General features: G+C 45.2%; 1 protein-coding gene across 1 annotated transcript in view; it reads right to left on the reverse strand.

Annotated features, from left to right (window-relative positions):
* Window positions 1–13776, reverse strand: part of ERN2 (endoplasmic reticulum to nucleus signaling 2) — a 66732-nt gene that overhangs the window by 27830 nt on the left and 25126 nt on the right. The window contains exons 5-9 of the mRNA XM_040356534.1: window positions 12800–12872; window positions 9167–9289; window positions 6962–7063; window positions 4324–4585; window positions 686–764 (exon numbers count right to left, since the gene is read on the reverse strand). Coding sequence (XP_040212468.1) covers window positions 686–764; window positions 4324–4585; window positions 6962–7063; window positions 9167–9289; window positions 12800–12872 — 639 coding nt within the window. The remainder of the gene's footprint in view (window positions 1–685; window positions 765–4323; window positions 4586–6961; window positions 7064–9166; window positions 9290–12799; window positions 12873–13776) is intronic.

Genomic DNA, 13776 nt, shown 5'->3' on the forward strand with positions numbered 1-13776 from the left:
ATTTCATTTTATATTACAATGTAATATTACGCTTCAATCATCCTAACACCATAACAACCAGGGTGCCGGGATGATTGAAGTTCTAACACCAGGTGTTTGGAGTATCTTTATCTGCCGATTGTTAAACTTTTTGAAATACACATATTTATATTGTTTTATAGGATCTGGGCCTGCTGTTCCTCCATCTCTCGTTCATCTCAGATGCTAACCACACCCCTTAGCGCCACGCCCACTTAAGCCACACCCACTATTTGCTGAAACCGTGCTAATTTTCACCAATTGGGAGGGGTCAAAAAGGAAGGGCGGGGTCTGGCTTCCCCCCCGATCCTAAAATTTCACCAGACGCCACTGTGTCATTATCATTTATGTTACTTGCCATTGCCGATTTCTAAAAATGATAATTGCGTAGCTGCCGTGGCAATCCAAAGGCTTCAAAACTTTTAAAGCACTTATTTGAAACAAGTAAGCAGATCAGGAACTTTCTCATCTGCATGCTTGTTGCAGGTTAGTACCTGGGAAAATACCGGAGCCAAAGAAAGCAACTCAACTAGCATTCTTAGACGGAGGTCAGCAATGGAAGGAACATCCTGGAAAAAGGTTCTCGATACGCAGCTGTGATTTGTGTATTCTGACAGCTGTGGGTGAATCCACCTTGTTTGTCATTTCTTTTAGCTCATATTCTCACCACAATTGAGACTCCCTCGTGGATCAGTGAGGTGGAGGCATAGAATCCACTGGCATGCTTCCCGACATACAGTGAAGGCCTGGATGGACAGAAACATGTGTGATTAGTACATTTCATTAAGGACCAAGCACATTAAAAAAAAAAAAGGAAAAGAAGTTGCAAGGATTTCCCCTTTACTTCCTGTCTCACAGCCACATTGAGAAGTAAACCTGTCCGAAGTGAGGTGAAGCCATACATTATGCAATTTTCTTTCCTTCAGGATAGAAAATTGCTCAAATCCCTCCCACTACTCTATTGTATTCTGACAGCGGACGTTTTCCCAGCCATCAAAATACAATGATCACAGCTGGAGGCTATAGCTGCCAGCAGTGAATGAACGAAAAAACCCTGAAGGCGAAACCTTCAGTACAACCAGCCTGCCCATAGATGGATTGAAATTCGGTCAGGTCCTGCTGAACCAGCCAAATTTTCTATCCGTCTCTGGCTGGCTTTATATAGTTGTTCCCACTAAATAATTTCCTTAGGAGATTTCCCTTCTATTTCCTGTTCTGGTGACAACTCAATAGATAAAAATAATCACTAGTTATCTTCTAGGGAACCGCAGTGTTCCTCCTTTTTTATTTCTCAAACTTCATAATGTTCGGCAGGGGCGGACTGACCATTGGGACTCTCGGCCCGAGGGCCCCATGCCACTAGGGGGCCCCATCAGGGTTGCCAGGCTCAATAAATCCAGGGACAGTGGGGTAGATTCAGATAGATTAGCGGATCTTTAGATCTGCGTAATCTATCTGATTTACGATCCGCCGGCGCAAGTTTGAGAGGCTAGTGCAGTATTCAGAAAGCACTTACCTCGAAACTTGCGCCGGCGGATCGTAAATCCCCCGGCGGAATTCAAATTTCGCGGCTAGGGGGAGTTTAGTATTTAAATCAGGCGCGTCCCCGCGCTGATTTAACTGCGCATGCGCCGTCCGCGAATTTTCCCGGCGTGCATTGCTCCCAATGACGTCGCTAGGACGTCATTGGTTTCGGCCTGAGCGTAACTTGCGTCCAGCGCTTTTTTGAATCGACTTACGAAAATGACGTAAAAATTAAAAACTCGGCGCGGGAACGACGGCCATAATTAACATAGGATACGCCTCACATAGCAGGGGTAACTATACGCCGGAAAAAGCCGAACGCAAGCGACGTAAAAAAAAAAAGCGTTTCTGAATCGGCGGAAATCGGCATTTACATATTCGTCAGGTAAAAAACCGAAGCGCCACCTAGCGGCCGGCGGGGAATTGCAGCCTAAGATCCGACGGTGTAAGTCACTTACACCTGTCGGATCTTAGGGAGATCTATGCGGAACCTGATTCTATGAATCAGCCGCATAGATCCGACCGTCGGATCTCAGAGATACGACGGCGTATCAGGAGATACGCCATCGTATCTCTATCTGAATCTCCCCCAGTATGTAAAAATCGGTGTTTTTTTTTTTACATCTGTCCCTTATATGTCCAAAACCGACATGCTTTTGATGTGAAAATCCTGAGATTTTAGCTGCCCTGCCTATGCAATGCCTCCTGGCGTAGTGGCCATCTGTAAGCCCGGGGGCCCCATAAACTTCTATCGCCCAGGGGCCCCATGAGTTGTCAGTCCACCCCTGATGTTCGGGGACTGGGCAGTCCAAATGGGTTTCTTATTATGGAAACAATGTGGAATATATTACCCAACAACCTGTGATACTGATGTTGTGCAACGGAACATGCATTTTATGGTAATAGTATAGGCATCATGAACATAGCAGATATCTGCACCAATTGTTGGAAGCATAGCATATCTCAACTGTACCTTCCCTGGAATATCAAAATAAAAAATTATATTTGGAGAAAAAAAAAATCACTAGGGCAAAAAGAGTTGTGAATCATCACACCGGGGACAAAAACTCGACAGGGTTGATAATCCTTTCTTACTCTATTCAAGACTAAAAAAAAGTTTAGGCTTTAGACACACTTTAACCACTTAAGCCCGGACCAATATGCTGCTAAATGCCCAAAGGCGTTTTTACAATTCAGCACTGCGTCGCTTTAACAGGCAATTGCGCGGTCGTGCGACGTGGCTCCCAAACAAAATTGACGTCCTTTTTTCCCCACAAATAGAGCTTTCTTTTGGTGGTATTTGATCACCTCTGCGTTTTTTTTTTTTTTTTGCGCTATAAACAAAAATAAATAGAGCGACAATTTTGAAAAAAATGAAATATTTTTTACTTTTTGCTGTAATAAATATCCCCCAAAAACATATATCAATTTTTTTTTTTTTCCTCAGTTTAGGCCGATACGTATTCTTCTACCTATTTTTGGTAAAAAAAATCGCAATAAGCGTTTATCGATTGGTTTGCGCAAAATTTATAGCGTTTACAAAATAGGGGATATTTTTTTTTTTTACTACTAATGGCGGCGATCAGTGATTTTTTTCGTGACTGCGACATTATGGCGGACACTTCGGACAATTTTGACACATTTTTGGGACCATTGTCATTTTCACAGCAAAAAATGCATTTAAATTGCATTGTTTATTGTGAAAATGACAGTTGCAGTTTGGGAGTTAACCACAGGGGGCGCTGTAGGAGTTAGAGTTCACCTAGTGTGTGTTTACAACTGTAGGGGGGTGTGGCTGTAGGTCTGACGTCATTGATCGAGTCTCCCTATAAAAGGGATCACTCGATCGATGCAGCCGCCACAGTGAAGCACGGGGAAGCCGTGTTTACACACGGCTCTCCCCATTCTTCAGCTCCAGGGAGCGATCGCGACGGGGCGGCTATTAACGAATAGCCGCGCCGTCGTCCCGGATCACTCCCCGCGGGAATCCGACCGCCGCAAGTAGCGGGGGGGTCCCGATCGGACCCCCGACCCGCGGAAAGGCGTGGACGTACCTGTACCCCCATATGCCTGTACGTGCCATTCTGTGGACGTACATATACATGCGGCGGTCGTCAAGTGGTTAAACACACTTTAGTGGAACCTTGGATTATAAGCATAATCCGTACCAGGAGAATGCTCGTAATTCAAAGCACTCGCATATCAAAGCAAGTTTCCCCATAGAAGTCAATGGAAACTAAAATAATTCTTTCTGCATTGACTTCTATGGCATGCAATACCGCATGTGGCCAGAGGTGGGAGGGGGGGGTGCCGGAGAGCCTCCGAAATACCCAGAAAGGCCCAGTGACAGCTCAGCTGAACTCGCAAAACCTCGGAAAGGCTTGGGAACGGCTCAGATCGGCTCTGCTCCGGCGCCCCCGCACCTCAGGCCAAATGAGGTACTGCAGGCCCCATTAGCTTGAATTCTGCTTGTTTTGTGAGACAACACTCGGAAACCAAGTCCGAACTGACAGGGGCTATAACCCTCCCTTACTCTGATAATTTTATGGAGAGGACTAAGAAAATATAACCATGCCAATGGTGCATTAGAAAACATAGAGCACAGTGAGGAAGGCTTATGGTCCAGGATGATAGGACAGTCAAAATTAGAAGCAGCTTGCGTTACACTAACAGTGTAGCGCAAGCCGGTGGGGACTTTTTCCGTGCTGCTCCCCTGCAAAGAGCTGCCCTAGGCCTGGGCCTTGTTGGCCTAGGCCAGGATACAGCGTTGGGTCTACTCACAGTAGATGTGTCTTGGTGCTGCCCAGCTCCTGCACAGTCTGGTATATCCATTTGATCAGTCGGATGTCCTGAGAGTTGAATCTTAAGTAGCGTAAGGTCTCTGTGGCCACGTTGAGATGAGGGATCCGTCTCAGACTGTCCTGGTGCCACATAAAGAGCCCAACCACAGGCGAGCCATAATTATGCATCCACAACACCTGCCCGCTACTCCTTTCGGCCGTGACCAATAACCCGTCACCGGTGGAGGCGAAGTGAGCCATCTCTGTATGGGAAACAGCCAAATATCAAGATCAGTTAAAGCAGAGTTCCAGCCACAATTTCACTTTTTATATATAAATACCCCTGTAATACACAAGCTTAATGTATTCTAGTAAAGTTAGTCTGTAAACTAAGGTCCGTTTTGTTAGGTTGTTACAGCATTTAGACACTTTATAAAATAGAAATTGACTGGGGCCATCTTAAGTGTGGGCATCATGAAGCCAGACTGTATGACTTCCTGGATTTCAGCCTCCTGGTAAGTTACACCCACTACATTCCCAGGAGTCTGTGCGGTGTAGGTTAGGAAGCATTAAGCACCTAGGTGCAGGAAGTGGGAAGATTAACTATTCTGCCTAGCAACAACACTTTGAAGGAATCTAAAAAAAAAAAAATTTTTCGTAAAGGACTAATGACATTTTTTTTAAACTAATGATGTAATGTTATATTTATGGGTGGAACTCCACTTTAAATAGGATGTGAGCCCTGGTTCACACTGGTGCTATTTGGATCGGATCGTTAGAAAAGAGCTTTTGAGAGCCGATCACAACAATTCATCCGATATTATTAGATCGGACAAGCACAAAAATTTTCCTCATACGATACCAGATCGTACAATTTTCGTTTAGTCAGTATATTTGTCATCCGAAAATACAATACAAATACATTGCAACACATGACATCACTTCCAATTTTTTTTTTTTCTGTCGTACGAGAATTTTCATGACTTTAGTAACCTATTCAATTTCAACTTGCGACTATTAAGCGAAAAAAGTCGGACGATCTGTCGTCCGATATTTGAATCGTGTGTACGTGCCATAAGGCTCGGTTCACACTACTACGCTGTGCGACCTCGCATGTGATTCGCACCACACAGCAGTGCAAACCACATGCAAGGTCTGTGCAATGCGTTTTCAGCCATATAGATAGTATGGCTGAATTTGCATCGCATTCGGAACCCTTTTTTTTTAGTCCGCACCAGATTTGGATCGCATAGGTGTTCACACCCATGCAATCCGATTCATGCCTGAGATGACAGTTCGCACTGAGATATGTAAACCGATCTGGGTGTGTCATTACCTTGGTATATCGTATCTTTTGTAACCTGTGTCTTTCTGCTGCTCCGTTCTTCTATTATGATAGCATGATAACTTCTGACAAGCTCTCCAACACAGGAAATAAAAGCAGAGAGCTTGTCTATTCACAGCACATTCCTTCCTTCCTCTGCCTATGTGGAAGGGGGGTGAGCCATGTATGGGCAGGTTGAATTTACCAAGTTGATCGATCAACTTGGGTACAACCAGCCTGCCAGATGTTGCTTGTGATTATCGCTAGCGGCTGCTGTAGAACAGAAGTTTTTATTTTTTGCACTATAAACAAAAAAAGCCAGACAATTTTGAAAAAACTATATTTTTTTGCTATAATAAATATCCCAATTAAAAAAAAAAACGTCTTAATCAGTTTAGGCCAATATATATTCCTCTACATGTTTTTGGTAAAGAAAAAAAGAAAATCGCAATAAGCGTATATTGATTGGTTTGCTCAAAAATTATAGCGTCTACAAAATAGGGAATAGATTAATGGTTTTTTTTTTTTTTTTATACTAGTAATGGAGGCGATCTGAGATTTTTAGCGGGACTGCGGCTTTGCGGCAGACAGATCGGACACTTTTGACACCTTTTTGGGACCAAATCAGAGCTAAAATAGCCACTGATTACTGTATAAATGTCACTGGCAGGGAAGGGGTAAACACTAGGGGGTGATCAACTGTGTTCCCTTAGCGTGTTCTAACTGTAGGGGGGACATGACAGAGATCACTGTTCCCGATGACAGGGAACAGAAGATCTCTGACATGTCACTAGGCAGAACGGGGACTTGCCTTGTTTACATAGGCAGTTCCCCTTTCTGCCTCTGAACACCACAATCACGGGTCGCCGGCAAACATCGAGTCCGTGGGACCCGTGGGCACGCTCGCCCGCTAGCCTCCTTGCACAGACCGACTTACACCTATGGTGGTTTGCGCAGGAGAGCCGACCAGCCACAGTATAATGACGGCGACTGGTCGGCAAGAGGTTAAAGCTGAATTCGATGTATTGCATCGGTCCGGCTTGGAACAATGTAAATACAGTATTTTTGTGCCATACCTGTGGGATCCCTATGGAAGCTGGAAATCACTGTAGTAGAACCCGCGTGGTTAAAAATTGCCATATCTAAACTTCAGCTTAAAGTAACTAAAATAACTATGTACAGAACTGTCTGATTACATGTCCCCAACACTTCCCCGTAATATAAAAAAAAAATATATATATATATATATATATATATATATATATATATATATATATATATAAGAACTCCATCCAGCTTTTTGGCCGGGACTTACTGTATTCATAGCTCTCGTCACAGAGAGGAGCGGAGTAGTCATGGAAGGTGGCGTTCCAGCGCAGTTCCCGAGACTTTGTGTCATACATGGTGATCATGTATTCTGTATAATAAAACAGATGTTTACTGATGGTCTGGTACAAAAAAATGATATAGAACTTATGTATGCTCATGGGAGATGAGAGTGATGAATCCTACATTTACCCTGTATGTTTGATTCTGACACATGCACAGATGTCTAATGAATAGTGACCACAGAAGGCAGATTATAATAAGGGAAGAATGGGTGGCCACCTGGGGCCCAAGACTGCCAATGCAAATGCCAAAACGTACTATTCTAGTATAGCTAGGAATTGTAAGGTCTGCCATACACAGGGCAAATTTCTTTCCTGCAACCTCGACCCCAGTCTTAAAGTGGATGTAAACCCACATTTTTTACTTTTACCTACAGGTAAGCCTATAATAAGGTTTACCTGTAGGTATAAAGAATATCTCCTAAACCTGTACGGTTTAGGAGATATTCCCCCCAGCAATGCGCCGCTGATTGCAGCGGCGCATGCGCAGCGGGGATCTTCGGCTAAAGGACCGGCAGCCGCTCGGACCTTGCAGAATTGAAGTCTCCCGCGCGCATTCGCGGGAGTGATGTCATCACCGCTCCAGCCAATCACAGCGCTGGAGCGGCGATAACCGGAAGACACGCCGAGTCAAGATGACATCTCGCTCGGCGTGAACCAGGCAAGTTCCTCTCACCTCGTTCCGAGGTAAGTATTTCATAATGAGCGAATATGCGGTGCATACTAGCTCATTATGGCTTTTGCCTTTCAGGTGAAAAAAATAAATAAAAATGAATCGCGGGTTTACAACTGCTTTAAGTCTTTTGCAGACTCTAACAGGTTTTTTTCTGAGATTGCCCTGTATTTGGCTCCATCCGTCTTCCCATCAACTCTGACCAGCTTCCCTGTCTCTGCTGAAGAAAAGCATCCCCACAACATGATGCTGCCACCACCATGTTTCACGGTGGGGATGGTGTGTTCAGGAAGATGTGCAGTGTTAGTTTTCCTTTTAATCATCCTTTATTTGATTTTAAACAGGAAAAAACAGAAATTCACAAAGACCCAAGAGACATTCCTCTGGTTTGGCCCTCTCGGTTCACATGAAACAGGGCTATCAACATAGAATTCACAAAAACTCAAAAAAAAAAAGCATTTCCCCATCATATCAGTCTCCATGAATACACGAGGAAGAAAGAAATCGTTTTACATTTTAGATATTCTTATCTTATCCTAATTTCCTTCCCCTCTATCCGTTATCCAAGGTCAACTCTCTACTCTAATAACACCTTCTTTGCAATGCTACTATTTGTCCCTTTCCCAGCGGAATCCCCATGTCCCGCCAGAGTTGGGGCAGTTAAACTGTCTCTCTCTGTTTCGCTTTACTTTACCTCCCTTATACCCCCACTCCATAACCTATCCCCAAAAACAAACAAAAAAAAACAAAAAACCCCGCTTGTCTCCCCCCCCACACATAGCGTTTAGCTTTTAGGCCAAAAAGTTCAATTTGGTCTCCATGAGCAAGGTCCATAAAGACATCGATGAGTTTGGGGGGGAGGAACTTGACTGGCATGCACAGAGTCCTAACCTCAACCCGATAGAATACCTTTGGGATGAATTAGTGTGGAGACTGCGAGCCGGGGCCTTCTTGTCCACATCAGTACCTGACCTCACAAATGCGCTTCTGGAAGAATGCTCAAACATTCCCATAGACACACTCCTAAACCTTGTGGACAGCCTTCCCAGAAGAGTTGAAGCTGTTATAGCTGCAAATGATGAGTCAACTCAATATAGAACCCTATGGACTAAGACTGGGATGTAATTAAAGTTCATGTGCGTGTAAAGGCAGGTGTCCCAATACTTTTGGTAATATAATGTATGTATGCACCATGAAATCAATGACATGGCTGTGTGAGCTGACCATGAAACATCATATCATTAAACTGGCAGGGGGTTCATATACTGAAAACAGCCCAGGGCACAAGGTACAATGATTACACTGCTGAATACACTGAGATATGTATGCATTCCTCAAGCATATTGTCCTCATCAGGATATGAGAATTTTATAACAGTTACAAAAGATTTGACTTTCACTACAGTTGGCTGCGATAAAGTGGATTCATAGGCAGCTATAGGCAAAGCCGGTAAACTTACGTGTGCGTCCAATATACAGCAGAGGGGACGATGGACACAATCCGTCTGATGACTCTGTGGACAGAGTGGTCTGCTTCTCTCCAGATTTCGGATCTAACACAAACCAGGAATCCTGCTTCTTACCTGCACCAAGAATGACAAAGAACAACAATGGGCCTCAAAAGTAAGGAGTGTCTTTGTTCATATAGAGCAGGGATATGCACTTAGTGGACCTCCAGCTGTTGCAGAACTACAAGTCCCATGAGGCATAGAAAGACTGACAGCCACAAGCATGACACCCAGAGGCAGAGGCATGATGGGACTTGTAGTGTTGCAATTGCTGGAGGTCCGCTAATTACCGTATTTATCTGCGTATATCGCACACTTTTTTCCCCTTAAAATAAGGGGGAAATCGTGGGTGCGCGATATACGCCGATACCCGCGCTCAGTTTGAATGCCTGCGCTGACATATACCGAGTGGAGTACACTCGGCTACATTTGGTCAGGCTCGGCTTCGCTCGTGCTCACGCATAAACGTCACAGAGCGTGAGCACGAGCGAAGCCGAGCCTGGCCGAATGTAGCCGAGTGTACTCCACTCTGTATATGTCGGCGCAGGCATTCAAACTGAGCGCGGGAAGCGGCGATTAGACAGGGAGACAGCGCGGGAGAAGCCGGGAGGACACCACCGAAGCCGCAGACGGACGCCGGACCCGACGAGGCTGCCGATGGACGCCGCGCAAGACACCAAAACTGTAAGTACTAAAAAAAATTTTTACAGGAATTTCGGGTCCACATTAGGGGTGCGCGCTATACGCCGGAGCGCGCAATACCCCGATAAATACGGTACTCTCTATATCAGGGATATGCAATCAGACTTAGGACACAATGGGGATGATTTATTAAAACCGGAGAGTGCAAAATCTGGTGCAACTCTGTACAGAAACCAATCAGCTTCCAAGCTTTATTGTCAAAGCTTAACCACTTACCTACAGTACTAGGCACCGTTACCCCTTCCTGCCCAGGCCAATGTTCAGCTTTCAGCGCTGTCATACTTTGATTGACAATTGCGCGGTCACACAATGCTGTACCCAAACTATATTTTTATCATTTATTTGAGACAGAACAAAAAAAAAATACTGAAATTTTTAAAAGAAAAAAAAAAGGGTTTCTTAGTTTCTGTAATAAGATTGTGTAAATAAGTATTTTTTTTCCCTTCGCTTATGTGCGCTGATCAGGGGGCACTGATGGGGCTGAACCGATAGGTGGCACTGATGGGCTTCAATAATTGGCATCACTGATAGGCACTGGCAGGCAGCACCAGCCATCATGGGCCCCTGGACAAATAATGCTCTGGGGCCCCTACCAGCTTGCCCCAATTTGCACACCAACTTTCAAGAAATAAGGTATAAATACAGTGGATCCTCGAATTACGAGAATAATCAGTTCCAGAAGAATGCTCGTAATCCAAAGTACTCGCATATCAAAGCGAGTTTCCCCATTGAAGTCAATGGAAACGAAAATAATTTTTTCCACATTGACTTCAATAGCATGCAATACCGCATGCGGCCAAAGGCGGAGGTGGGCGTCGGAAAGCCTCAGAAACGGCCGTGAAGACCAGAGGACAGTTCGGCTGACCTCGGCAAACCTCGGAAAGACTTCGTTCACAAAACATTTTGAGGTTTGTCGAGGTCAGCCGAACTGTCTTCGGGCTTTTCCAGACGTTTTCGAATGGTGCCATATCATTTTGTGGGTGGAGTGTGTCATTGTCCCTTTGATTACTGCAGCATGCTTTCTACTGTATAAAAAGAGCCGGAGTTTGTCATTAAAAGATCTATTCGTTTGGAACAAGAGAACAGAGCTGTGTCTCGTTTTTCTGGGGGAAATCCAATGGGTCCTGTCTGCTGGATTGTGGAGTGTCGAGAAGCTGTCGTGGGTTGGTGGAATGGAATATCGTAACAGCGTTAACCCCTGACCGTTACACTAACGATCCGATTATCGGACGATTCTTCCTCGGACGACATTTTTCGTACGATATTCGGAGAAGCTGTTTTTTCATACTACCGTATTTATTGGGGTATAGCGCGCTCCCGCGTATAGCGTGCACCCCTAAAGTTGCCCGAAATTCCTGTGGAAAAAATATTTTTTGTACTAACAGTTTTGGTGTCTTGCGCGGCGTCCATCGGCGGCCTCGCCGGGTCCGGCGTCCATCTGCGGCTTCGGGTGTCCTCTTCGTCGGGTCCGGCGTCCTTCTGCGGCGTCCTCCCCGCTCGTTTCCCGCGCCGAGTTTGAATACTGCGCCGACATATACCGAGCGCAGTACACTCGTGTATAGTCGGGCAGGCTCGGCTACTCTCGCGCTGACGTCCTGTACGTCCAGGACGTCAGGGCGAGAGGAGCCGAGACTGCCCGACTATACACGAGTGTACAGTCAATACTCGGTGCGGGAAAGCGGGTATCAGCGTATATCGCGCACCCACGATTTTGCCCTGATTTTCAGGGGAAAAAAGTGCGCGGTATATGCCGATAAATACGGTAATTGTAAAATGGATGGTTGTAGTGAAGCAGCGTTATATAAAGTATCTTTGTACAAACTCCAAGTGGTAATAATAAAACAGCGTCTGACGTATATTTATATACAAATAAGCTACTAGCTATTTATTAATCCGTCTTCTCTTAAATGAATAAACTGAGAAAGAGTTCCCCATAAGTCAGCTGCTAATCCGGCTCTGAACTAACAGCCGGCGTTTATGCAATTCAGTTCCCAAGATGGCTCTAATTACAGAGCTATTTAATGAATCAACACAGAAGAGTAAATGGGCAACAGCTCGGGTCTATGAATATGTATTATGCCGTGTACAAACGATCATTTTCCGGCATGAAAAAAACATTGTTTTAAAAAAATGTCATTTAAAATTGTGGTGTGTGGGCTTCACATAATTTTTCGGCTCCTGCTGCTCTCACGGAGTCATGCGAGGCGAAAGAGAGTGCAGCTTTGCTCTTGAGAGATCAGGTTCAGGCAATTATTTAGCCGAACATAAAAGATTTTTTATCTTAATCCAGGGAATGCTTTAGGCCTAGTACACACGAGAGGATTTATCCGCGGATACGGTCCAGCGGACCGTTTCCGCGGATAAATCCTCTTGAGGATTTCAGCGGATTTGGATCCGATGGATTGTACTCACCATAGGATCGAAATCCGCGCCGAAATCCCCTCGCGATGACGTGTCGCGCCGTCCCCGCGATGATGACACGGCGACGAGCGCGACGCTGTCATATAAGGAATTCCACGCATTCGTCGAATCATTACGACGCATGCGGGGGATCCCTTCGGACGGATTGATCCGGTGAGTCTGTACAGACCAGCGGATCAATCCGTTGGGATGGATTCAAGCGGATAGATTTGAAAGCATGTCTTCAAATTTATATCCGCTTGAAATCCGCGGAAACAGATCCGCTGGATTGTACACACCATAGAATCTATCCGCTGAAACCGATCCGCTGAGATTTTTCAGCGGATGGATTCTATGGTGTACGGGGCCTTAGAGTGACAACCTAAAGCCTTTACAACCACTTTAAAAGATATTTTAATAAGTGCTAGGAGTTGCTTCAAAAATTCTTACAAACCATGGTGGCTGCATTGTTCTCTGCATTACCTGTATATAGGATCCCATCAGAGCTACGGCAGGGAGAGGACTGGACCAATTCCTGGATGGTGAAGGGTAATTTCTACAAAATGAGGAAGGAGGATCAGGTAAGACTATATTATGTTGATGATACTACATTCTGTAATAACTTTTCAAATCAATTAAAGCAACCCTATCTTGGAATAAAAAAAAAAAAAATTCCTTGTAAAATGTACTTCTATTGAGCAAAACCGCACACAGAACCTTCACCTGGCTGAATCGGATACCTGCTGTCATTCTACCCTCTGCCCTTCACTACTGTGCCCTGTCCTGAAACATATGTCAAAGTTTTTTTTCTTTAGCAGGTATTTTTTATTAAAAATTTTAATTCTGCAACACTGTTGCTTTAGGCCCCTTTCACATTGGGGCGCCGGCGGTGTCGTCGGTAAAGCGGCGCTATTTTTAGTGGCGTTTCACCGTCATTTTTGTGAAGGTATTCGGCACTTTTAACTCCCGCTAGCAGCCGAAAAGGGGTTAAGAGTAAGTCCCCGTTCACACTTAGGCGTATATACGCCTGTAGTGCGACGCCGCTGCAGCCCCGAGACGCTGGAGGGATGATTTAACATGCACCTCTATGGAGATGGTTCACATCTCCACGCCGAACGCCGTACGCCTGCCGCCTGAAAACAAGTCCCGGACCTTTTTTTCAGGCGGCTTTCAGACCACCCGCAAAGCGCTACTGCAGCGGCGCTTTGCCGGCGGTACGGCAGCGCTGCACTTTCATTTCAATGGGCAAGAGCGGTGGAGGAGCGATATACACACCGCTCCTTCACCACTCCAAAGATGCTGCTTGCAGGACATTTTTTAACATCCTGCCAGTGCACCTCAGGCTTTCACACTGGAGTGAATGGAGCCGCTCCTTCAGGGCGCTCTGCAGGCGCTATTTTTTGCGTTATAGCACCTACAAAGTGCCTCAGTGTGAAAGGGGTCTTAGAGAATGAGACTAC

The sequence above is a fragment of the Rana temporaria genome, chromosome 6 (assembly GCF_905171775.1).
Source record: "Rana temporaria chromosome 6, aRanTem1.1, whole genome shotgun sequence".
NCBI lineage: Eukaryota > Metazoa > Chordata > Amphibia > Anura > Ranidae > Rana > Rana temporaria.